The 27,853-nt window shown below is 36.4% G+C and overlaps 1 protein-coding gene across 1 annotated transcript in view; it reads right to left on the bottom strand.

The window, feature by feature from the left end:
• Slc2a2 (solute carrier family 2 member 2) overlaps positions 1–26,792 on the bottom strand; it is a 31,261-nt gene extending 4,469 nt beyond the window's left edge. Inside the window, exons 1-8 of the mRNA XM_076868577.2 lie at positions 26,778–26,792; positions 20,975–21,067; positions 17,536–17,789; positions 12,551–12,675; positions 10,387–10,502; positions 9,098–9,260; positions 8,417–8,604; positions 6,494–6,598 (exon numbers count right to left, since the gene is read on the bottom strand). Coding sequence (XP_076724692.2) covers positions 6,494–6,598; positions 8,417–8,604; positions 9,098–9,260; positions 10,387–10,502; positions 12,551–12,675; positions 17,536–17,789; positions 20,975–21,067; positions 26,778–26,792 — 1,059 coding nt within the window. The remainder of the gene's footprint in view (positions 1–6,493; positions 6,599–8,416; positions 8,605–9,097; positions 9,261–10,386; positions 10,503–12,550; positions 12,676–17,535; positions 17,790–20,974; positions 21,068–26,777) is intronic.
• Positions 26,793–27,853: the final 1,061 nt, after the last annotated feature.

The raw sequence follows: 27,853 nt of genomic DNA, 5'->3' as shown, positions 1-27,853 counted from the left end.
CAGTCAAAATTGATCACGCCAACAAAGAGATAAAAGAGTAAATACAGGTAGCAAAAGATTACTTCAAGAAAGAGTTAGAGACTCTGAAAAAATACCAGTCAGAAATACTTGAAATGAAGTTTACAATAACCAAATAAAAAACTCAATAGAAAGCATAACCAACAGACTAGATCACTTGGAAGAAAGAATGTCAGATAATGAAGACAAAGTATGTAATCTGGAAAATAAAGTTGATCACACAGTGAAGATAGTAAGAAATCATGAACAGAACATCCAAGAATTATGGGACAGCATCAGAAGATAAATCTAAGAGTTATTGGGATAGAGGAAGGCACAGAGTTTCAAACCAAAGGAATGCACAATCTCTTCAATGAAGATAATAGCAGAAAATTCCCCACGCATGAAGAATGAATTGGAAAACCTAATACAAGAGGCTTACAGAACACCAAAATGTACAAAATTACAATAGATCTACACCAAGGCACATTATAATGAAAACACCTAGCAAACAGAATAAGGATAGATTCTTAAAAGCTACAAGAGAGAGGAATCAGATCACTTATGGGGGAGATCAATTCGTATCTCAGCAGATTTTTCTACCCAGACCCTCAAAACCAGGAGATCATGGAACAACATATAGCTCTTGAAAGAAAATGGATGCCAACCAAGAATCTTATATCCAGCAAAATTACGCTTTAGATTTGATGATGAAATAAAAATCTTCCATAATAAACCAAAATCAAAAGAATTTACAACTAGAAAGCCTGCACTACAGAACATCCTCAGCAAAATATTCCACCAAGAGGAAATGAAAAACAATGATGAAAATCAGTAGAGGGAGGTATTACACTAAAGGAAAATCTAATCAGAGGAGGAAACCAAGTCACGATAAATACCAAAAATGGTTGGGAATACAAATCATGTCTCTATAATAACCCTGAATATTAATGGCCTAAATTCACCAATCAAAAGACAGACTAGCAGATTGGATAAAAAAAAAAAAAAGACCCAACAATATGCTGCCTCCAAGAGACTCATAGGAAAAGACATCCACAGACTGAAGGTGAAGGGTTGAGAAAAATCATACCACTCATAGTGTATATTGTATCATAGTGTTTATTGTATCCTTCATTTCCCCACTCATGGACTGGGGAAGAAAATAGGGGTTTCCATCCTCATATCAAATAAAGTTAAAGTTAATAAAAAGGGATAAAGAAAGACACTACATACTGCTCAAGGGAACCATACCATACACCAAGATTTGACAATTATAAATATATATGCCCCAAACAATGGAGCATCTACATTCATCAAACTTTTTTCAATTTCAAGAGTCAAATTGACCACAACACAATAATTTTGGGTGACTTTAACACACCTCTTTCACCACTGGATAGGTCTTCCAAACAAAAGCTGAACAAAGAAACTATAGAACTCAATAATACAATCAATAACTTAGACTTAACTGACATATATAGAATACTTCATCCTTCAACGAGTAAATATATTTTCTTCTCAGCAGCACATGGATCCTTCTCTAGAATAGACCATATACTATGCCACAAAGCAACTATTAGCAAATACAAAAAAGTAGAGATACTACCCTGCATTCTATGAGATCATAATGGAATGAAATTAGAAATCAATGATAAAATAAGAAATAAAAGCTACTCCAGCACCTGGAGACTAAATAATATGCTACTGAATGAACAAGGGGTTGCAGAAGATATCAGAAAGGAGATTTAAAAAAAATTAGAGGTGAATGAGAACACAGATACAACTTATTAAAATCTCTGGGACACTATAGTTCTAAGCGGAAAATTCATTGCATGGAATTCATTCCTTAAAAGAAGAAAAAGTCAACATTACAAAAAGTTAACATTACATCTCAAAGCTGGAAAAAGAACAAATCTACACCAAAAGCAGTAGAAGACAGGAAATAATTAAAATCGGAGCTGAAATCAGTAAAATTGAAACAAACAATTGAAAAAACTGACAGAACAAAAAGTTGGTTCTTTGAAAAAAATAAATAAAATTGACAAACCATGCTATCCATGCTAACGAAGAGAAGGAGAGAGAAAACTCAAATTATTAACATACAGTATGAAAAAGGAAATATCACAACTGACACTACAAAAATACAGAAGATAATTAGAAATTATTTTGAAAACTTGTACTCCAATAAAATAGAAAATATAGAAGGCATCGACAAATTTCTAGAGTCATATGATTTGCCCAAATTGAATCAGGATGATATGCACTATATAAACAGATCAATTTCAAGTGACAAAATAGAAGATGCCATCAGAAGCCTACCAACCAAGAAAAGCCCAGGACCGGATGGATGCACAGCCAAGTTCTACAAGACCTTTAAAAAAGAACCAATACCAATACTCTTCAATTTATAACAGGAAATAGAAAAAGAGGCAGCATTTCCAAACTCATTCTGTAAGGCCTATATCATCCTGATTCCAAAACCAGGTAAAGACACATCAAAAAAAGAAAACTTCAGATCAATTTATCTAATGAACATAGATGCAAAAATTCTCAATAAAATTCTGGCAAATTGAATATAAAAACATTTCAAATAGATAGTGCGCCACAATCAAGTGGGATTCATCCCAGGGATGCAAAGTTGGTTCAACATACGGAAATCAATAAATCTAATTCATCACATCAATCATATGATCAATCATATGATCATCTCAATAGATCATATGTCATCTCAATAGATGCAGAAAAAGCATTTGACAAAATACAGCACCACTTCACGCTCAAAACACAAGAAAAACTAGGGCTAATAGGACCATATTTCAACATCATAAAGGCTATCTTACTCCAGGCCAACATCATTCTAAATGGAGAAAAATTGAAATCATTCCCTCTAAAAACTGGAACAAGACAGGGATGCCCTCTTTCACCACTTCCATTTAACATAGTTCTTGAAACACTGGCCAGAGCAATTAGACAGACGAAAGAAATTAAAGGGATACACATGGGAAAAGAGGAACTCAAACTAGCATTACTTGCCAATGATATGATTCTATACCTAGAAGACCCAAAATGTCCCACCAGAAAACTTCTAGAATTAATAAATAAATTCAGCAATGTAGCAGGATATAAAATCAACACCTGTAAATCAAATGCATTTCTCTATATCAGTGACAAACTTGCAGAAAGGGAAACGAGGAAAACTACCCCATTTACAATAGCCTCAAAAAAATAAAACAACAACAACAACAACAACTTGGGAATCAACTTAATGAAAGAGATGAAAGATCTATATAATGAAAACTACGGAGCCCTAAAGAAAGAAATCAAAGAAGACCTTAGAAGATGGAAAGATCTACCTTGCTCTTGTATAGGCAGAATTAATATTTTCAAAATTACCATACTATCAAAAGCACTATACAGATTTAATGCAATTTCAGTCAAAATCCCAAAGACATTCCTCATAGAAATAGAAAAAGCAGTCAAGAAACTCATCTGGAAAAATAGGAGACCCAGAATAGCTAAAACAATTCTTAGCAGGAAGAGGGAAGCAGGTGGCATCACTATCAGACCTTAAACTATACTACAGAGCAATAGTAACAAAAACAACACGGGATTGGCACCAAAACAGACTGGTAGACCAATGGTACAGAATAGAGGACACAGAGACTAACCCACATAACTACAGTTATCTTATATTAGATGAAGGTGCCAAAAACATACATAAGAGAAAAGATAGCCTCTTTAACAAATGGTGCTGGGAAAACTGGAAATCCATTTGCAACAAAATGAATTTAAACCCATTTCTCTCACCATGCACTAAACTTAAAGTGGATCAAGGACCTAGGAATAAAACCAGAGACCCTTCATCTAATAGAAAAAAAAGTAGGTCCTAATCTCCATCATGTGGGATTAGGCCCCAACTTCCTTAATAAGACTCCTAAAGCATAAGAATTAAAATAAAAAATTAATAAATGGGATGGATTCAAACTAAAAAGTTTCTTCTCAGCAAATGAAACAATCTGTGAGGTGAATAGAGAGCCGACATCTTAGGAGCAAATCTTTATCCCTCACATATCAGATAGAGCACTAATCTCTAGGGTATATAAAGAACTCAAAAAGCTAAGCCCCCAAAACAAAAACAAAACAAAACGAAACAAAAACAAACAAATAACCCAATCAATAATTGGCCCAGGACCTGAACAGACACTTCCCAGAAGATGATATACAATCAATCGACAAATATATGAAAAAATGTTCAACATCTCTAGCAATTAGAGAAATGTAAATCAACACTACTCTAAGATTTCATTCACCCAGTCAGAATGGCAGCTATTATGAAGACAAACAACAATAAGTGTTGGTGAGGATGTGGGGGAAAAGGTACACTCATACACTGCTGGTGGGACTGCAAATTGGTGCAGCCAATATAGAAAGCAGTATGGAGATTCCTTGGAAAACTGGGAATGTAACCACCATTTGATCAGTCTATATCCAAAGGACTTAAAGATAGCATACTACAGGGACACGGCCACATCAATGTTTACAGCAGCACAATTCACAATAGCTAAACTGTGGAACCAACCTAGATGCTCTTCAGCAGATGAAGAGATTTTAAAAATGTGACATATATACACAATGGAATATTACTCAGCATTTAAAGAGAATAAAATAATGATATTTGCAGGTAAATGGATGGAGTTTGAGAATATAATTGCTAATTGAAATTAGCCTACCCCAAAAAACCAAATGCTGAATATTTTCCTCTGATATAAGGAGGCTGATTCATAGGGGGGTTGGCAGGGGGAGCATGGGAGGAATAGATAGGGCAGAGGGCTTGGAGGGGAAGGGAGGGGGCATTGGCTTAGAAATGATGGTGGAATGTGATGGACATTATTATCCAAGGTACATGTATGAAGACACGAATGGTGTGAATATAATTTGTATACAACCACAGATATGAAAACTTTGTGCTCTATATGTGTAATAAGAATTATAATGCATTCTACTGTCATATATAAATTCCAAAAAAATTAATAATAGTAAAAAAAATAGTTCCTCTCTAGGTTTTTTTCAAATTTTGGGTCAGTCTTGGCAACTCAATACTTTATATAGAAAATCTTATTGGTCACAAGTGTTTGAATAATAATCTTCATATTGTGAAAAGATGATACAGCAGTATCTATAAAAAATATTATTCCAGGAGACAAAAAGGGCATGTAGTCCCTTGCATTCCATCCCAGTAACAGGCCTTCTTTGAGAGTGGCCTCTTGGCCTGAGCAGGTATTATCTCTGAGTTATTTCTACAGAAACCCTGGTGTTCTGTTGCTATTTGTTCTTCCTTCTCATTCCAAGGTTAAGCACTGTTCAATGTGGTCTAGACAAACCTGCTTTTTGGTCTAGATAACCAGGCTGTAATTTATTGACCACCCCAAGGTAATAGTTAAAAGTCCATATTCAAAGAATGAAAAACAAGTGTCTAAAATAAGTGGAGTATAGTATTATGACTGACACAGAAAAGCACATTTTTTAATACCTTTGTTTTATTTATTTTTAATTATTTTTTATGTGGTGCGGGAGATCGAACCCAGTGCCTCACACATGCTGGGCAAGTGCTCTGCCACTGAGCCACAACCCTGGCCCAAGCACATTTATTTTTAATATTTTTATTCAAATATTAAAATGGGCCAAATTATCCTCACTTTAGAGTGAATTATATTAGCTGGAAGTTTTTGTCTTCGTTGTTTACTTACTTTATCTTTTAGATTATGTTAAATATTGTTGTCAAGATGTTGAATCATTCTTTATATGCAATATTTGGTTTTAAGAAGAACATTTGACCTCTTTTTTTGTAGTAGTTGCAAAAGGATAAATAACATTTCTAGTTTTATACTTCTACCCCATCCTCTAAAGCACACATAAACCTCTAATACATCACCAGAAGCTACTTCCTTGGGAATTACCTAGAACTTCTGTCCAATGACTTAACATCATAGGAATTTCCCAAGTTTGCTGAATTCTGCTTAGAGGCCAAGATATCTGAGAGTAACTTGTCTATTATTTTTAAATGTTCTCCCCAAGACATCAGGATGGAAAAAGTATTTCAAACATGGAAGGAGAGGATCCTGGGTAAACTGTGCATACTGACTATACATATTGATAGAAATGACAAGCTGCCAGCCAGTTCAAAGGGTTTAAGTATAAAGTGATGAAGAAGGAACCAACGGAATTTCCTCTGTGCCTCCCAGTAAGTTATTCTTTCACTAAGAGTTAATTGAATGGCATACCAGAAGTGGGGTGAGCCAGTGATTCACATTCTCAGTTAAGCCTATTGGTAGTGCAATAGTTGGCTTATTTACAGAGAGGACTTTTTGCATGACCCATTTAATTCTACACACCCACTGCACGTGGACAGAAATCATTGATCACTTTTATATCACAAGTTTTTCCCTCCATTTCTGGACTAGAAAACAAGCAGTGTTTATCTAGGGTATCGACTTACAGAGAAAACAGTGAAAACCAGGTTGATGGCACCAACTCCGATGGTTGCATAAACAGGTTTGCTGATTCCAGCTGTCTGAAAAATGCTGGTTGAGTAGTAGAATATCTGCAAAGTACAAACAGTTTGGCCTTAATCAGGAAGTCTCACACTCATGTCTTTAAGGCAAGAAATATTTTAGGTTATTTGTTTTTCCATGTTCCTCTAGAACCATAGTCCCTAGAACTTCCTAAAGATTTTCTCCACCCTCTCTTTCCAGAGTAGATAACAGACTTCCTTTAGCATTTAAAGCTTTTGATTGCTTAAAAGTTCTCCTTACATTTACAGTTAGAAAACTTTGCTACTATTTTTTAAATTTGTAGACTTTTTGTTAAAGTATAACACATATGAAAATACACATAAGTGTACAACTGAATTAGTTTTAATGAATGGGTCACACCTGTATAACCAGCTCTTAGATCTGGAAATGAATCATTGCACACTCTGCAGAAACTCCCTATTTGTTCCTTCATCCACTGTCCTGAAGAAATCACTCTCCCATCATCTAACATTATAGATAAAGTTTGCCTAGTTTTGTACTTGATGATGGAACCACATAATATGTACTATTTTTTGTCTGCCTTCTTTTGTTCACAGTTACCCTTATGAGCTACCTTATTGTCATATTTGCAGACTGTTCATATCATTACTCTATAGAATTTTGTTGTATTAGCACACCACAATTTGGTTATTCAATCCACTTCTGATGAATATTTAGGCACTTAGGGTGATTATGAATAGTGTTGCTCTACACAGTCTAATAGTCCTTTTGGTGAATATGTAATCATACCTATAAATAGACAATTGCTGGACCTTAGGGTATGCATATACTCAGCTTTGTGGATCTTTATTTTATTTATTTATATGCAGTGCTGAGAATCGAACCCGTGCCTCATACATACTAGGCAAGCACTTTACCGCTGAGCCAAAACCTCAGCTCCCTTACATTTTTCTTCTAGTGGCTAATTTAGTCTGCATGACACACGGGTTTCTTTGTGTATTTTTTATCAGCACATTATAACTATATATAATAGTGGGATTAACCGTAACGTATTTATACATGCACACAGTGTAACAGTAAGGAGTTTAAAATCAGAACCTAAAAGTTTGATACTACCATATTTTTCAATCACATCTTATCTACTACCCTCACTCATCAATATTATGCCAACTCATTCTATTGTTTATTTTTATAGGCTGTCTTCACAAATAAAAAAGTTTTTTGATGGCAAGAAACTGTTCTTTGCACCTAGCTATCTGGCATCCTTCATTTAAATAAAAAGAACCATAGACTCCCTATTGCCCTCACTATCAAAAAAACCTAAATTTCATTCTCACCTCTGGAAGCCTCTTGTAATTTAAGGACCTTCCCCCTTTGAAAATGATGATTATTCTCCTTTTTTCTCATTGCATTTACTATGACTTTTGCCTTTTTGTCTCATCTTTTTTTTAATTGGTTGTTCAAAATATTACAAAGCTCTTGACATATCATATTTCATACATTAGATTCAAGTGGGTTATGAACTCCCATTTTTACCCCAAATACAGATTGCAGAATCACATCGGTTACACATCCACATTTTTACATACTGCCATATTAGTAACTGTTGTATTCTGCTACCTTTCCTATCCTCTACTATCCCCCCTCCCCTCCCTTGTTTCATCTTAATAGAAATAAATCACCATTGAGTACTGACATTTTAAAGAATTGCAACCTATTTTAGAATAGAAAATTTTCACTTAATTTTCTGTTTTAGTAACACTTGATATCTATGTAGTAACACTTGATGTCAATGTTTTAAAGCATCCTTTAGTTATTTAAACTTTAACCTCTTTCCTTCTTAGTTCACTCTGTGTTCTTAAATTTAGAAGATATTCTCAACTTACCCCATTGATTCCAGAAAATTGCTGAGCCGCATGCAGCATCAATGACACAATGATAGGTTGTCTGTAGCTAGAATCAGTGAAGAGCTGAATTATGGAGACTTTCTGCTCACTTGATGCTTCTTCTTTTTCTTTTTTCATCTCATTTATGTCTTTGGTGACATCATCACTTCCTCTGAGTCTTTTTAAGCCTGTTCCCCCAAATTATCAAGTTGAAACAATTCACTCAGATCAAAACAAAAATTAATTTATTTTTTACTGTGTTCATGAAACAGCTATAGTTCTGCATGTCCCATTCCATTACGTTATAGCATGGGGGTTGGAAATTCTCTTTTGTTAAATTAAATCCTGCTCTTTGATGTAAAAAGGCAGAACATTTGGCTTCATCTTTTGCCAGAAAACTATGATCCTCATTATCATAGAAGCATAAATCTAGACAGTCTTTTGGAAGTCTCTGGTTAAGTCCCTTGTATGTGGGCTTTAGTGCATGCTTACAGGTGTGATATGGCACACACCAGTCCTATCAAAGTGATTTTGCACATTCTTATTACATGTAATTGCTGACTTCATTTGGAATAATTTTGCTAGCAACCATTCATACACACTGTTTGGTGTTTCAAAAACAATAGAAAGTAGGTATTTCAAAAACAATAGAAAGAAAGAAAAAAACATCTACATACTCACTTTGCTTTGCTTTTGCTTCTTCTTCCAACGTGATATAAAGATATCTGGGGCTTTCTGGACAGAAGAAGAGTAGCAGAAACTGGAGAAGGGCCCGCACAGCAGACAGGCCAAGCAGGATGTGCCATAGATCATGATTGCCCAGGATAAACTCAAGGCCAACTATCTGAGAGAATAAGGAGGAAACTTATCAGCTACACAATGCTCTGCATATGCCTTCTACAATTTGTTGAAAAAACACATTGGCTATTCAGTAGTAATCCCTAACAGTCCTGGTTCATGTAAGCACAAGCTGGAAACCATTACATCTCATCTTAACCAAAATAGGGACAATTTACTTGGCAAATAATTTAACTGGGCTTGTTTGTATTAACTTCATTTACACACTTAAGTTGGGAATCAACCCAATTTTTAAAAAACACATTTGATATCTAAAGCGACATATGGCTATAGTCTCTAGGCAACCAGATGGAAAAATACTGTATTAAAATCATACATAATTTTGGGACCTTGTTCCAAAGTTTTTTCTTAGAAAATATTTCTTAGGGCTGGGGTTGTAGCTCAGTGGTAGAGTGCTTTCTGAGCATGTGTGAGGCACTGGGTTCAATTCTCAGCACCACATAAAAACAAATAAATAAAAAATAAAGGTTAAATTCTTTAAAAAAAAGAATGTACAAAAAAGAAGAAAATATTTCTTTTTTAAATTGCTTAGATTACTCAGCAACCCAGCTCCTTAATTCCATCATAGATAGAACAATTGCTTAGCGAAAATCAGCTTTATGAATCCTATTTCAGAGATCCTTCTGGATGATTAAATATGAGGTTCTAAAACTCCCTCTGAGGCCATAGGGTAGAAGGGAAGGAGAGAACCATCGGAACAAGAGCTCCTGTAATCATCATTTGCATGCTAGGTTTCCAGGAAAGATGATCAAAACAAAGGAAACCCATGTAGTCAAAAACATGAAGTTTCCTATTTTTTGAAATCTAAATCAAATAATTTAATTCCTGAATAGTATTGGAAGTTTCAATTTTAGTGCCAATCCCACCAAACAACTTTTAAGGAGAAAAGTCAGAAGTGGTAATAGTTTAACTTTGAGCTAAAACGCCTGTGTTTCTGTACCATTTTCACTACTGCTGTTTGTTATACTTAAATAATTAATCTGCTGCTATAATTACAATAATAATTATTATTATCATTATCTTCCTCTGTGCTAGTCTACCATGAAAATAGAAAGGAAAGGAGAAGTGGGTGAAGTAGAGGATAAGTAAAGTGGAGGATGAGGAGTTTTTACCTGACTAATAAGAATGCCCGTGACAATGGCTAGCTGGTGAAAAGTGCCAAGAGCACCCCTGAGCGTGGTTGGAGCAATTTCACCAATATACATTGGAACCAGCCCTGAGATTAACCCTGCATGAAACATGAATATAACAAATGTTAAAGTACATCCAGGAACATCTCAATAACAATGATTTGATCTAAGTAAACCCAATATCCAGACTGAAACTCCCTTCCTTGAGATGAAGGGCCCTTGTCTTCAGCCAAAGACACAATTCATGCAAAACAAATTTGTTGATACAACCTTATCAATGAAGGTTGTATACAACCTTATGATGAAGGTGTAGTTGAAAATATTGATATAGAGAAATGCTTGGTCATGTATTTTGCAATTCTTCATGGTGTTGTCTCAGTTTTCAAAAAAAAAAAAAAAAAAACCTACCTTAATGTTTAGTTTACATCATAGTGCCTGAAGTTCTCTTGAGAAAAGAGACTGAAGAATGTTTAAATAATATTCTTAATAGACTCATGGAATTAAAGGAAACTAGGACACCAACAGACCATCCTTTCAATGGAGGTGAGAAATGATGTGCCAAGATCCCATGGTATGGAGGGTTAGCATGAGAACTACCAATCTCCACAATATGGAAGTATGGCAAGGTCCCTGTTAGGGTGGAGAGGTAGGTGGAAGAGTTGGAAGAGTTAAGGAACTCAAGGGCTCTTCCCCCAGTTGTCAGAGCAACCCAGCTCCTTTATTCCTTCTACGTATTAGGCTTCAGAAAAGATTTTATTTGAAAAAAGACTTTTGTACTGTAAAGGAATATGAAAATTTTGATCAGTCATGTTGAAAAGGTGGCACACCCATCCAGCCATTGGCTGATTGCAGTGTTTGGCATTTTCTTAAAAATTAAGATCTGTCAGAAGGCAATCTCTTAGAGGTTGCCTACTGATTATCAAATGGAAGTAGATGGTCTCTGTGTGAAAGATGCTTTGGCAACTATTTTCAATGTGCATATTTAATGCTTCAAACTCTTAATATCTCCAGTGAATATTTGAATATCTGATATGGCATCTGAACTTCTGGAGAATTTTACATGTGACTATAACATGCTGCCTATTCAGCTTCAATAAGGAAAAAAAAAACATTTGAGGTTGTACTATCTTTCATAATATCTAATACTATATCTCAAGATCAAAATGATACAGCTAAGTTCACAAGTCTGAAATCATATGAATCTGAAGTCAAATTATATTTTCTATAAATTTTAGCAACTTTAATAGTCAAAATATTAGAAATACTTTACATACAAATTCTGTGCCCTCATCATTCCTTCCCTGCCCCCGCTTGGTATTAGTGCATTGAAGGGCAACTCCAGTTTGTGAGAATAGGTTAAAACATCAGCCCAGAACCATCAGAATTAAGGATCCACTGGCCTTGAGAAATTAAATATTTGTCTATTTTAGTGAGTGAATGTTCCTGCCTTTGTTCAAATCTCTGATAATTTGTGGCTTCTGGACATTTGAAAATCTGTATCCAAAAACTAGTGATTCCCATATTGAGACATGAAGTTCCTGGGAGGAGATTTATGAACTTTGCTGCTGCTTTTGCCTGATTTCCTCTCCCTACAGACACCACCTCTTTAATGCTTCACTCAGCCATGCTTGGGATCAGACAGGGCTGGGGTGTATGGTTAAAGAGATGGGTACAGGTGTCTATGTCTGGTCAGGTATGAGAAACAGAGACAACCAGGTAGATCACAGGTCAGCACTGGGGGGTCTGAGTGCAGCAGTCTTCCACTGTTTACTGCACCACAAAAGTAATAACAGCAGTTTTTGTATATCAGATTCCATGATTAGTGTTTTACATGTATTCTCACAATTACCCTGTAGGGTAGATACTTTCATTCTCTTCATTTCACAGATGAAGGAACTAAGAGTCAGAGTTAAACAATTTGTCTGAGATCAGACAACTAAAGATGCTGCTATTGTGGTGTATAGGTCCTAAGATAACATCACAATTCCCATTTACTGGTCCAAAACTCACAACTCAGGACCTAACTTTATGCAATTGTCTTTCCCTCTGTGACTTAACCCTAAGCTCAAAAATATCCCTGCAAGTTAACACATGTGCTTCAGAGTGATTTTCAGAAAAGATGTATATATGTGTTTTTGTCACTTACCACAGTAGAGTCCTGATATGCTTCTTCCTGCAATTATAAGAATATGAGATGGTCCCAATTTGGAAAACCCCATCAAAAGAGCTCCAGCTAATGAGAGAATGTTTGCTACCATCAAGGCCTTGATTCTGAAATTTCATAAAGCCAGAATTACAAATTAGGCATCAAAACTTAATAAAGTTATTGGCTTCCAGAGCTTGTTGAGATTTTTTTTTACCTAAGTTCAATTATTTTAATTTTGCCATAAATGCTACTTCAGAAATCTTAAACCAGTATTGTTACTTTGACTCATCTGTGGACCAATATGTTAACAAAAGTAATATTTATGATGAGACAACCTGGGTTTTATACACTTAATCTCCACATTTTGATAGAGATGATTCACTCACAATGATGACTAGTTTGATTTAAGATAGTACTTCTGACACTTTTCCAAACAGTTAACTAAGTTTCCCAGAAATTGATTGTTTTAAGGAATAATTATTTGGTGATAGATGAATTCAATTCTGTGGTTGTAATCTATAACTTGTTTCTTTCTTTTTGTTTTCTTTCAATGTAAAGGTTTCAGTTGATGTAGATTGAAGAGGAACTTTCAAAGTCAAATTTCCTTTAGTATAAATTATTTTGATAACTAAAACATATTTTTTAAAGCTTATCATAATTATAATTATAATTATCCTCATTTTAACACTGTACACCAGCATGTTTCCAGAATCCATGAATTAATGTCAACCAAGGTCAAATGTGTTATAAAGCTGACAACGGCAACAAAAACATCACTTTCAAAAATAATCATACAAAAATCGCACAAAAACCTTGTTCAAAGTTAAATAGCCAAAGTAAATAAAAGAATCTGACTGGTCAGTATAAAAATGTTTTTGCCATGAAGATATGTAAGCACCTTGCTGTATTCTATTTCATTGTTTCAAATTCTGATAGGTTGGCCTTTTCTAAGCAAATATCTTTAACACTAAACACATTATTTTCTACAGAGTAAAACTTTAAAATCTCATAGTGAAATGATTTCCCATTGATAGGCTGAATAATGTCCCTCAAGAGTTCAAGTCTCAATCCTCAGATTCTGTAAATGATGCCTTATGTGGCAAAAGGGATTTTGCAAATGTGATGATGTATCTTGACACAGGGAGAGTGTCTGATTATCCAGGTGAACCCAACAATGTAATCACAAGTGACCTCATAAGAGGAAGGCAGAAGAGAAGATGATGTGATAGAAGTGGAGATTGAATTGATGCACTTCTAAGGTGGAGGAAGGGGCCACTGCAAACTTGAAAAAGGAGAGGAAGAAATTCTCTCCTCTCTGAGCCTCCAGAAGAAACCAGCCCGGTTGATATCATGACTTTAGCCAAGTGAAACTGATTTTGGACTTCTGACCTCCAAAACTGTAAGAAAATTATTTTGTGTTGTTTTAAGTCATCAAGTTGGTGGTAATTAATTACAACAGCAATAGGAAATTAATATAAGGAAATTATTAACTATCCAAATATAGGGAACAGTTAAAAAGAACTTGCCAGTCCCTGAGCTGCCACATAGAGAAATAAAGGGTGTTTTTTTTCTCTGCTAGACTACTGTGAAATGATTTTTCTTTTCACAAGGACAGAGAGCATGCAAATTCACCAATTAACCCTAAGAAATTATTAGCAGCTAGCTTATAGTCCACTCTGTTAGGAGGGAAAAAAGACAAAAAGTAAAACCAATAAAGTCCTGAGAAGATTTTTGATACAAGACTGTTTCTCTTCCTTACTGCAAACAGTGGTTGCTGGAACACAAAACACAATATAAATGATTTTTAATTTCTACTCAGATGTGAGAAATGGCCAAAAATAAGTGAAAATAATTTCAAAAATAATCATATGAAAATCACAAAAATACATGCAGTGATTGAACCAGGGAGAAAGAAACTTAATTCTTCCTAAGTGTATTTTTTTAAGCTCTTGCTCTGAATACCCCTGTTAGTGTTGGTTTCATTCTTATGAATGTCATCATCATCATCATTCTTGTACTGTCATAATTGTCTTTATTATCATCATCAAAATAAGGCCACATTTGTTGCCTGTTGACTATATGCCAGGCATCGGGCCAAAACTTTTATATTCCTTCTAATTTAATCCTCATAAGAATGCCATGAGGTAGGTATATATTCCCCCATCCCATGTTGCAGATGGTAGAAAACGGTCTTAGAGAACCTAAGCAACTTGGTCATTTTCATACTAATATTAAGTGACAGAGTTGAACCTGATCTGTGCAACACCAGGGGTTAATGATGCTGCAATTTAATAAATTCCTGTGTGTGTGTGTGTGTGTGTGTGTGTGTGTGTGTGTGTGTGATGCTGGGGACTGAGCCCAGGCTTCCGACATAGCAAGCACTCTACCTTGGAGCTATCCCCCCTGCCCTATGAGTTCTGTTTGCTGTGTATGCCTCCCTTGACTGTGATAGTGTGGATTGCATAGACCATGTCTTGCCCAACACACTTTTCTCCTACTTAAAAGGTAAGTGCACAGTCTTTGGAAAAATTGACCTTGCAAACCCAGTCTATAAAATGTTGGTCTATTGACTACAACACAGTTTCAGGGAAAGACTTTTTTTTTTTTTTTTTTTTTTTTTTTTTAAGCTATAATGAAAGGAATACATTTTTATTTACTTACTTTTAACTAGTAGAGAAATCATCCTAGCAACACTTTTATTCATGTCATTTCTCAGTGACTTTCCCCAGAAAAAAGAAAAAAAAACTTTCACAAGAGATACTGAACTTTTTATCTTAATTTTTAAGTTGAATTTATGAGATTTATGGCTGTTTTTCAAGGAAGATGATTTTTTTTATTGTGCTGGAAGAAGTTTCAATTTCCTTATAATAGGTTATTTAATAAATGGTCATTTGATATGGTTATGACTATTGTTGATGCTAAATCTTGGCTTCAGAGGATATGCATCCTGGCTTTATTGCTAGGCAACTGGTTACATGTTTCAAGGTAAGTCACTAGGCCTGTGAGAATCTCATCTCTGAATACAGGAAGGGTTTAATTTTTCCTTTAGGAATGAGAAGTAGCTCCAATTGATTTGTTCATATTTTAAAATTTAATTTTGCTCAGTTTGATTTGACTTATAAATAATCTAGAAAATTCTCCATTTACTGTTTAAGCCAATCCGATGCAATTTGAAATGACTCTTACTTTTGTGTGTGTGTGTGGTATTGGGAATTGAACCCAGGGGTCTTATCATTTGAGCTACATCCCCAGACCTTTTTATCTTCTATTTTTTCTTTTGAGACAAGGCCTCACTAAGTCACTGAGGTTGGCCTTGAATTTACAATCCTCTTTGCCGAAACCTCCCAAGTCCCTGGGATTACAGGCATGTGCCACTGTGCCCCGGCTAATTTTTAGCATTTTTTAAATGATGAAAGGCGATTTATTTATTCTGTTGTGTACATAATCTGTTTTCAACCAAATACCAGTACATTGATAAAAATGTAAGAAATTGAAGGAGACTCCAATTTAAGTAATAAAACTTGAGTTACCATGATACCCTTGAGAAAATGTCTTACAGTGTTATTATATAAAATTCTAGTGTAAGAGGAAGAAATCATCACAATTAAATAACCAGAAAACTAAAGACTCTAATTTATAGTAGCAAAATTGGAAATACTAAATAATTTGTAATTCAGAATTATTAAGTTAGTCATCTATATTTTTATTTATACCTTTAGAAGTTTTTGCAATTCCTAAATTTTCCAAATTTGGCATGTATTATTATTATTATTATTATTATTACTATTATTATTATTTTGGTATTGGAGATTGAGCCAAGGGTGCTCGAGCTACATTCCCAGCCCTTTAAAAAATATTTTTATTTAGAAACAGGGTCTTGCTAAGTTGCTTAGGGCCTCACTGATTTGCTGAGGCTGGCTTTAAACTTGTGATCCTCCTGCCTCAGTCTCCTGATCTGTGTATTATTTTTATTATAAGAATAAAAGATAATTAATACACAAAATATGGGCTCAAAGAGCAGGAAATAAAGCTAAAGAAATATCATTTGATTTTCTAATCTTATTTCCTTCCTATATGGTAGGAAAACCCCAGCAGCTACAGTATATCCTCTGTCTCAGTGCAGCTTGAGGGTAAAGGAGTTTCACAGATATTTTCCATGTAAAATGTCTAATAGAAGCCAGAATTGAGAAATGTTTCATCTTGCTTCACTCGGGTCCAGACTTTGAGATAGCAGTAGCCAAAGCAGCAGCTAGAAATGCATGCCAAGTACACAGGGTTACTGGGAATCAGGAATGTTGACTTGACCTTAGGACTTGACTAAACCAAAAGCCAAGTTCTAATTTACAAATGAAAAAGCTGATGTTTGAGAAACGGTATGATTTGGTGAAGTATACAATGGGCTCCAAGTTTAAAGATTCCCATCTAGGCTGGATGTGGTGATGCGTGCCTGTAATCCCAAAGACTTGGGAGGCGGTGGCAAAGAGATGGCAAGTTCAAGGCCAGCTGCAGCAACTGAGTGAAGCCCTAAGCAACTTATCAAGACCCTGTCTCAAAATTTGAAAGGGAGACTGGTGGTGCTGAGAATATGGCAAAGTGATTAACCACCCCCTGGATTCAATCTCCAGTTTAAAAAAAAAAAATCCAATTTAAGCTCTTCTTCTAAGTTCCCGAGGTAACCATTATGCAATGGTTTTCTAGTATGTTCTATAACTTACAAAGCCAAAGTATCAAAGTAGTTATCTAGAAATACACAATAAATTCACTTTTGCTATTTTGACTACATAATTAACTAGATAATTGCAGGAACATTGTCTGCTGATTTGGTCTAACACTGACCTGCTTCATATGTTTATGAGTTGAGAAAACAGCTCTAAAACTACTCCATAAAAAGAAAGATGGCATCTGTCCAAAAAAAAAAAAAAATTCTAACACCTCTAAGATACGAAAGTTTTTGCATTTTTGCATATTTATGAATTTATGCCCACCTTCCAAGCTTGTCCCCAAGCCATCCACCAAAAAATGATGCAATCATTCCACCAACTGCAAAGCTGGACACAGACAGGGACCAGAGCATGGTGATTAGGCCAGCAGATGCCATAGCCTCTTCCCCAGGTGGTAATGGGTTTGCTGGGTATGTGACTGTGGGCAGTGCCTCTGTGCTGTTGACAGCATAGTTGTTGGTAGCCTTTCGGTCATCCAGTGGAATCCCCAAGACATGTCTATAATGGGATATTATTATCTGAGAAAATAAAATAAAGAAAAGTTAATTCAATATTTTAAACATTCTATATACTTTGTTTGATTTTTTTCATTAAAATGTTTGTTAGGTATTTAAACAGGACCATTCCATTAATAAACATGGATAGATGTATTTACGTTGATCATATCTTATAAAACAGAGGCCACCAGGAATCAGGCAGGGACAGATAGATGAGTGAAGGAGGCATGGTACCTGGTGACTAGAGTCCTGAAGTGCACATCCACCCCCCCCACCCCACCCCCGGGCTAGAATAGGGAGTGTGGGCTTGTGGAATGGTAGCATTTCCTCCACCTAAAGGAGGAAGCTAAAAGGTTAGACTAGTGTTGGACGACCTTTAATTTTTTTAACGGAAACCAGAATTCTAGTATTTTTTTTTATATTAAAAATTTCAGGTTTTAAATGCTGGCAACTCTTTAAATATTGAAAATATTCTTCAAGTTAAAAGATGTGTTTACACCAGAATTACTTCTGCACAGCAGGATTTAAATTAACTTAAATACTGAAATAGAAACATAAAAGAAAAATGATTAGGGAAGATAAGATGAGGGTCAAAAATAAAGTTGGTACTATACAAAATTAAAACACTAGGTATTGTATCCTTGGGAGAATTGAGTTATAAATTTAGCAGTTAACTTCTAGGTGGTCAGTACAGAGGAAAACAATGATGCATGAATTACAAAGAAAAACATATCCTAGTGGGCCCTGAGAAGGTACAAAGACTGAAGAAAGTTTGTCCTGTGGGTCCTCATAGAGTTCAGTGTGTAACAGAAGGAACGATGTTCAAAACTAAATTTTACAGAGCCATATTTTATAATGTGCTTTGGTAGAGACAAATATGATACCAAAGAAAAATCATGTAGAAATATATCCTTCAGGTCATCTTTCTCCCATGTCATTTTTCTTGCTGATTAGATCACTATTCAGCCATAGTGAGCTGGGGGTCCTCTCTGACAGTTCCTGGAATGTAGTTGCTCTGTATTACCAGTTATAAGGAAAGTCCTGTTTGGTAAAGCCACCTGAGTGAAGGAGAGAAACATTAGATGGCTGCCTTACATGGATAACATGCCATTAAAAAAAAAAAAAAAAGGCTGGAAGGAAATATTCAGAATGTTCTTAGCAGTTTGCTCTATAACATAGAATTATGGATGATTTTTTTCATATATTTTCTGTACTAGGTATCTGTAGTTTTAGAATTATAAAAAATATGACTTTAAAATACATTCCAAATATCATTCAGCTAATGAAGAAATAGAGGACCTAAATGCCCATTATTATTAATGGTGTTTAAGCAGCTCTTTAAACACAGAGGGGTTTGTCAAGAAGGCACTAATCTGATAAATTAGAAGGGTCCCTGTTTTCAGGCTGGGGTTGTGGCTCAGTGGTGGAGCACTTGCCTAGCATGTGTGAGGGCACTGGATTCAATTCTCAGCATCACATATAAATAAATAAGCTAAACATTCGTTGACAGCTAAAAAATGTTATAAAAAAATAATTATGGTCCCTGTTTTTCAGCTCTGACTCAGGAGAGTCAGAGAGATGGAGATGGAGAGATGGGAGATCTTAGCCTAATTTTCATTCTAAGACTGGAGAGGATGGTTAAATAAGATGTGAAAAGGTCTTCCATAAAGATAGAAGTTCTACCAATTTCTCTTTTGAAGTCATGGTAATGTGGAACTGAATTTTAGAAAGCTTCCTAAATTGACACTTGTTATCACCCAAGAAAAAAAGATATGAGGGGCTCAGTCTGGGGCTAAGTGGTAGAGGGCTCGCCTAGCGCGTGCAGGGCGCTGGGTTCAGTCCTCAGTGCCACATAAAAATAAAATAAAGGTATTGTGTCCAACTACAATTAAAACAATTTTTTTTTTAAAAAAAAAAGAAAGAAAAAAAGATATAAGCCCCGTCTGTTGACCCCCAGTATTATTCCCTGGATCTTAGCCATAGTGAGGCTGCCATACTCATGATGGAATGTGGTACACATCTTGGTTTTTGTTTGTTTGTTTGTTTTGGTACTGGGGATTGAGCCCAGGGGCACTTAACCACTGAGCCATATCCCCTAATGGGGACACATCTTTTGGCCAAAGGAGAAGCTCTTTTCAGGTAATGGATTGTACCCTATACATTACACACATTCACAACTTGTAGTGTCGAATTTTTCTTGAAGTTCTGTGCTATAAGAGAAGCAGATGAAACGTGGTGGATTCACATGATGTTCAATTTTCATAACTCCACCTTATACCACCCTCTCCCAGGTGTGCTCCCTCTCCCTCTCTCTTCCTCCCTCCCTCCCTCTCCATTATTTACTTAACACTTTTTTGAGCACCTTCTTTATGTCAACTGTTGTGCTTGACAATAGTGACAGAGGGGGATGAAGTTCTGGTCCCCTCCTTGCCCCCTTTGTAGGCTATGGGACCTTGAGAGGATAAAATCTAATTTTCTGATATTCTCTAGATAACTGAGTAGAGATGTAAAAAAATAATGAGAAAAATGGTAGAAAATACCTGATATACATTTTTAGTTACCAGGAAAATACTCATCATGGAGAAAATCTAAACTTTGTTGGATTTTTTTACTTTGGTTCTAAAATGTTGTATTATTTTATGTTGAATAACCCATGGGAGGCAGGAAGGAAGGAAAGGACTGTCATCTTTTTAGTGTTAGGGCTCCTAAAGGTTATAATCTGGCCTGGCAACAGGCCTAATAAAGTTGTTGGGAGGTTCCATTGGGGATAGTTGAAGTACCTGATGCAGTAAGTGTCCAATAAAGAAAGGTTCACTGAGTGAAACATAGCCTTCTGCTGTTTTCTTTATTCTCTGGCATTTTTCATTCATGTATGGATGAGAGCTCTGAAGAATGCTGCAATAAACTCTTTTTCAAAAAACATCCTGGGCATGTGGTACTCTAGTTAGAGATTTCTATGAGCTCAGCGATTAGCAGAGCCAGAGATCAAGAATTAGTTTCACTCTTTCTGGGAGGATTGTTAACTGGAGAGTCAAGGCCAACTTATCAGCTTTGGAACCATGCACATTGTACTTGGCAGACCAGGATTACCCCGTGTCTACCACGTGGACACACTTTATCTTACACATGGGGAATATGTGATACTCTCTGGACATGAGGAACTCATAGGACATGCCCCCAAAAGAACTTGTGTATGTTTCACTTGCCTCTTGAGGTGCATTGATCACACCAATGTCATACCCAAACTGGAAGGAACTCAGGGCAGCAGTGAAGACAGCAAAAATCAAAGTTCCAGTGATCTGTGGGATGAAACACAGAGTTGGGAAACAGCAGGCAGTTTCAGCTCCTCATCATCCCATCAGGCTGCACTGTGGGCTTCTCAATGGCTCCACAGGCTGGTTCTTTCCCTCGATATCCACTATGCACTTTGGCAGAGTAGGGGTTATTCACAGGAGAATGTGAAAACCATTCATCTTTTCTTACACTTTTAGAACTGAAAAAGGTTTGGAATGGCTTTTCCCAGGGGAGGAACCAAACATCTTTTTCCTTACATATATATTTTTTAGAATTCAGAATCTGAACTGAGAACTAGAATTGCTACTGAAGAAAAAAAATCACCAAGATGGAAACATTTATGTTGTTGGCAGAAGTTACATACAATGAAGGGACAGGGAGCTCTCTGGACACTGCCATGGTACAGAAACACTTCAGCACTCATATAAGAGGCATCAACTAGCCTCACTGTGATCTACCTTAAAGGATTTGCATCTAATTGAGCCTAGAGTCAGGGGCTCAAGCTATATTGTTTCTCCCCAACTCCATGAAGCTATTACAGAGCATTTTCATCTCCATCAACCTATAATTATATATCTAACCAACTTTAGGAAAATTATATGATACATGCAGATTCACATTTGTGGATAATGGAAAAAACTGTAGAAAGAATTTTGATGTTATTTAATGACAAATGTCAAATAGCTTCAGATATATCCTGGTACATATGTCAGATACATACAATATACTGTATAGCAGTCAAAAAGAATATAAATGTAAAAATCCTTTAAAATATTAGTAAATAGTAAGGCATGGTGGTGCACATCTGTAATCACAGCTACTTGGAAGGCTGAGGCAGGAGGATCACAAGTTTGAAAGCAGCCACAGCTACTTAGCAGGATCCTGTCTCAAAAATAAAGAATATAAAGGGCTGGGATGTAGCTCAATAGTAGAACGCCCCTGGGTTCAGCGCTCAGTACCATTAAATAATAAATAAATAAAGTGATTGTATGCAATAATTTATTTTTAAGTGGTAAAAGAAGTTGTTGATCATATGACTGTTTTTATAAAAACCTTAAACATGAATATTCTTTGATTTGTGAATGTTGCATAGAATATTTTCTTGAAGAATAAGATGATAATCTTTGAGAAGGAATGTTACATGTTCTTTTATTTATATTATTAAATATTTTATAGAGAAAAGATTTGATATATTTAATTATATAATTTAAATTTTTAAATAAAAGCATGGGTTATAATAGGCACATTGTTGGATGAAGGAATGAATCATGGTTTCTAGTTTCCAGTTTTTTACTTCAGTGATATATGACTCAACCCACTTCCTCAATAGGAGCTTTGGTTTTGTCTAAATTGTAGGATGATTATAAATCTCCCCACTCAGGCATGAAGTATGGCTTAGTAACCAGGACCTTGATTCCCCGATAAAGCTGGAAAAGTTATGGAGTCTGGTGGCTCTAAAACCAGACCCCTACTTGGAGAGCTTGTTATGTATGTAGCTTCCAGAGACTTACCCAGACTTTCTGCTGGATTGGAATCTTAAATTGGGGTTGGGAATCTGCAGGTTTACAAAACTCCCTTTCTTTTCACTAATTGTAGGTGGCATCTCTATAGATACTTTCCCTCCCAACAACTTCCTTCTCTGAAAGATTTCAAAGCTGACCCAAAATATATGATTATAATATAATATAATATAATATACACACATACCATATTATATTTGCTATGTTTACTAGAAATAACTAGTATATATTATATCTAAAGTATGGGCATGGACACACACTATATGGTAACAGGATTATGAAAAACTTTGAACTATCTGCTAAAATGTAACTATACATTTAGAACCCAGTGGCCAGACAGACAAAGCTAAGATAGGGTACCATTGACTTGCTTGGTGTTTTCTCCTCAAATTCTTTTCCCCTCCAGAGTACTAGTTATCACAGCAGTGAGGGTGCCGGGGGCCTGTGAAGGGCTTCAGCCTCCCTCTGTCACGTTCCATCACTCCAGTCTGGACAGCGTGGTGTGAGGTACAGTGCAGACACAGCTTCTGCGTCTAATGCTGAGTATCCGTTTTTACTTCATGCCTGCTCACTGCTCTGGGTGGGTTATCTCATGTACTCCTTGTGATTTCTATTGCTGCTCTAACAAATTACCACCAACTCAGTGGTTTAAACAGCACAAACTTATTTATCTTACAGTTCTGTAGGTCAGCAGTCCAGTACGCATCTCAGCAGATTAAAATCAAGGTGTTAGCAGGCTATGTTCCTTCTGGAGGTTGTAGAAGAAAATGTGGGTTGATAGTAGAATTCAGTTCCGCATGGTTGTAGGACTGAGCTGTTTTCATCTTGGTTGTGAGCTGAGGGCCATTCTCAGCTGCACAGGCCACCATAGTCTTTTGGCTAATGGTGCCCTTCCTCCATCTTCACAACCAGCAATGGCAGGTCCAGTTTTCATGTTGCATCGCTCTGATGCTGAAAACAGTCAGGAAAGTTCTTCCCTTTTAAGAATGCATGGGATTAGATTTGATCTATCTGGACAATCCAGGAAAATCTCCCCATTTTAAGGTCTATAACCTTAATCACATGTGCAAAGTACATTTTGCCTTCTATGTGACCTGACACTAGACTTAGTCCAAGAAAGTTTTGCTTATGAGAGGGAAAATTTTCTGAAAACTACTAAGTCTGAGAAAGCCCCATCAACCTTCATCCATTCACTCTGAGGTTCAGGAGTTTGACAGGATATGTACATAAAAAGAAAATGAGAACTTAGAGAGGAACTTACTCCATCCAGGATCTGTTATCTTAATAACCCTGTATACAGGAATTAGTGATATCATTTAAGGTATGAGCAAGTGTATATGGAAAGGGCTAGCTGTATAAAGGCCACAACCCTAGTAAGTGGCAGAAGATCTTCAACTCTTTTTCTCTAAAGTTCTTCATAGACTACAAGATATTCAGCTGGCACTTCTAAAAGCTTACCTTTACATAGAGCTCAATAATTTTAAATTAGAGAAACAAAGTCCCATATCCATGTAAAATATGCTGCAGGATAAATGTGGAAGGTTAGATTAAGCAAGAAGCTGAACCATAACATAAAACAAAACGTGGTAAGTGTTTTGTAGCTTAGAAGTCAGATGGTGTCTATCCAGGAAAAAAAAAAAGTAGATGTGGATTTCATAAAACTAAAAAAGAGCCAGGTGTGGTGGCACATGCCTGTAATTCCAGTGGCACAAGAGGAAGCAGGAGGATCGTGAGTTCTCAGCAATGGTGAGGCACTAAACAACTCGGTGAGACCCTGCCTCTAAATAAAATACAAAATAGGGCTGGGGATGTGGCTCAGTGGTTGATTGCCCCTAAGTTCAATCCCCAGTGCCCCCCCCAAAAAAAACCCTAAAAAAGAGTGCTAACTGGCTTCTATCATCCCAAGCCTCAGTTTCTTTGAGTATGAACCACATATGATAATAGTTAATGCATAGGATAGGATTACTGTAAAAACAAAAGAAAAACAATTTGGTCTTTCTTTAAAGAAACAAGTGCATCTTTAATTACATTATCATTTCATTAATTGCTTTTGCCACACAATAATGTGCTAACTTTTTATATATTACCAATAATCTTCACAATAATACTATAAATCCATTGAATTATTCTCAATTTACAGCTGTGTAAAATAGGGTCAGGGAAGATTAAGTTCCTGTGTGACAGACACCCTACTATGGGACTCTGAGCTGAGGTTCTTAACTCTCACTGCTAAGCAAAAGAGTAGATTTTCCAGCAACAGTAGATTCACTATGTAGGGAACACAATTTTATGCACTTTCCTCTAAATTACATGCTTCTAAGAGCCAAAGCCAAAGTGATCTTGCACCCAACTTTGGAAAAGCCCAGGGGCTTCTCAAGCTACAGAATATTCAGGCTGAATAAGAGCATAGAGAGCAATGGATTTTTATCTATTCTCCCAGTTTTGCTGAAGAAACTGAAGTTCCAGGCCACATCCCTCGTCTGAGTTCTATGCACAGTCAGGGCACATCCAGAGCTGCACCCTAGGGCTCCTGACCCACAGTCCGGTGATTATCCTACCCATTTCAAACACTGGGTGGATTCATGTGGCTGAAAACATTGCTCTTCAAATAGGTTCTCATTCTTTGTGGGGTCTGTTATTAGGCAATTCCTTGGTTCTCAAGGAGAGTCCTACAATATAATTGATAATCCCCTAAGGGAATTTAATTATACTTAAATGAACCCTGAGCATCTGCTTTATGCCTGACTTTATGTGAGGCACATTACCTTCCCCTTTGCAAATATCCTCCAAATTTTAATTATTTAAATACAACCTTCATGATTTTTGCCCAAAATACATTCCATCTACATAGTTATTAGTTGAATATTCATCTTTATATGATCTTTAAAGTTCCAATTACCTTAGCTTTATCATGGGCTATAACACCAGTAAAATAATGACATGCTAACTATTCTTTAAACTCACATTACATAGACAATTATTATTATTAAAAAATTGTCATTTAAGGCGCCTTTCTACTACTATCATTTAATTATTCTCAAAACTAAAAGTACTAGGACAATCCCTGAATAGGGCATATCATATCCCAATATGTTCTTATTTTATCATAGTATATAAAACCAAAAGCTCAACTGAATAACTTAACCCAGGTCCCACAGCAGGGAGGCAGATCTGCTAACACCTGATCTGAACCTGGCTGACTCCAGAACTCCTGCTCCAAACTGTGCCACTTACTGACAGGAAGGACTGTTCAGCAGAGCAAGTGTGATCAGGTCAGAGCTTAAAGGTCCTACTCTAACACAGGCACAGGTTTATCAGCTGTATGACTGTGCACGGGGTGGATGGGTTTGGTCGGGGCAAACTTATAAGGAATCAAGAGTGTACATCCCTTAAAATTTTTTATTGTGAAAAGCATCATAGCTACAGAGAAGATGAACTAGTAATGCAGTTAACACTCCATAGTCTTCACCTATATTCACCAGTGGTTAACATTACATTCATTTAACTCTCACTGTGTGTGTGCGTGTGCGCATCTGAACTATTTAAAAATAAGCTGCAGTTATTTCTGTCATCTCATTACTAAATATTTCAACAAGTACTAAAAACAAAGCCATCTTCCTACATGATTGCAATACTATTATCACCTCCAAGAACTAAGTTCATATTAACTTAGTTCATATTAACTAAGGTAGAGTTCATATTCGAAAATTTCCAGCTATCCCCATTTGTCTCACACAACTGTTTTCTTCTTCCATGACCTAAGGTCACATGTCACATTTCATTGTCTGTTCTTCTTAGTCTCTTTTAACCTAAAACAGTCCTTCCACCTCTTTGGTCTTTCATGCACTGACATTTTTGAAAATTCTAGATCAGTTTTCATGGTTGTATTCAGGTGAATCTATCCTGTGTGGGGAGAGTTACATTCCTTCAGCAAGGTGGTTATGCAGAATTACTTGAAAAAAGTTACTCGGACTAGTCAGAAAACAGCAATGTCCTTAAAACCCCAGTGATTGAATAAGAAACTGTTTGCTTTTGTAAAGTGGTCAAATTAATAATCAATTGGCCAAGTAAAGGGATATAGCCTTGATCTGTGGTAGCTTCACCCAACATCCCCAAACCCTCTTACTGACTTGAACAGATTCTCCTATTCATTTCCTCAAAGACAGATTCTAAAGAGAACCTGGTACTGCTTTACCTTATCTTCTGTCATTGTACTGGGCAGGAGTCCTCCTCTTAATTCCAGGTCCCGTGTTGAGTGTGTAGTCACAGCCCCTGCCTGAATGTCCAAGCTCTAGTTATACATTGTAGGAGGAGGAGCAAGGTGAGGGAGGAGCAGGGCTACCTCAAACCAAGAGTCCAAGTCTAATCTTCCCAACAGAGGCTGAATATTGATGGAAGCTAATCAATAAATCCTCTGCCTCAGCGACCTGGGGCAATACCTTTGTTCCATCAGGAAAGAAAATGGGCACAGATCTTTTTAGGAGTAAGTTACAAATCAGAGGTGATCACATGTGTTAAGTATGGCAATTATGGGGATCAGAAGAAAGGAGGAATCTGTGGGGCCTTTTGTAGAAACTGAAATATGCTGGGCTATCATGCTGTGTTATGAGGATGACAAAGACAGGGACATGGGAGGCAAATACACTTCTCTCTATGGAGAACCAGTACTGTGGAGTTTGTGCTTCAGAGCTGGGCTGGGTGGCCAGAGGCTGTTACAGACTTAAACAGTACTTGAATAAGCTTCAGAGAGTAAAGGGCTTGGGTTTGAATTTCAACACTTTATTGATGGTGACCTTAAACAAGTGGCTTCTTGTGACTTTTCTGTATGTACCTTTAGTTTCTTTACCTGATAAAATGGAAATAACAGAACACACACTTTGTTGGGGGGAGGGTTAAATGAGATAATATATGAAAGTGTTTGGCACACCGTTTGGTTCAGCAAATGGCAATAGTTGTTATTACTATTATTATTATTACTGATTCAGTATATGTCAAGATGCATTTTCTGGAAGTGACAGTTCAGCATTCTCAAATCTGCTCATGTATCTTTTCTTGGGTCTATGTCACAGAGGTATCCTCTGTGATATGGGCAGATATCAAAATAGATTAAGCTTTAACTGTGCAGGCAACTAGGGTCACTGGGGCTCAAATGAAACCAGTTTGCAGCAAAGGAAATACAACAGCAGCAAAAGAAGGGGCACTATGAAAAGCCAGGGACGAGAAAGTAAGGGGATAGAGAAAACTCAGATCTCTTTCTTTTTTCCACATTTT

Source organism: Callospermophilus lateralis, chromosome 10 (genome assembly GCF_048772815.1).
Source record: "Callospermophilus lateralis isolate mCalLat2 chromosome 10, mCalLat2.hap1, whole genome shotgun sequence".
NCBI lineage: Eukaryota > Metazoa > Chordata > Mammalia > Rodentia > Sciuridae > Callospermophilus > Callospermophilus lateralis.
Note: the sequence above shows the minus strand (reverse complement) of the source record. Positions and strands in the feature narration are given on the sequence as shown.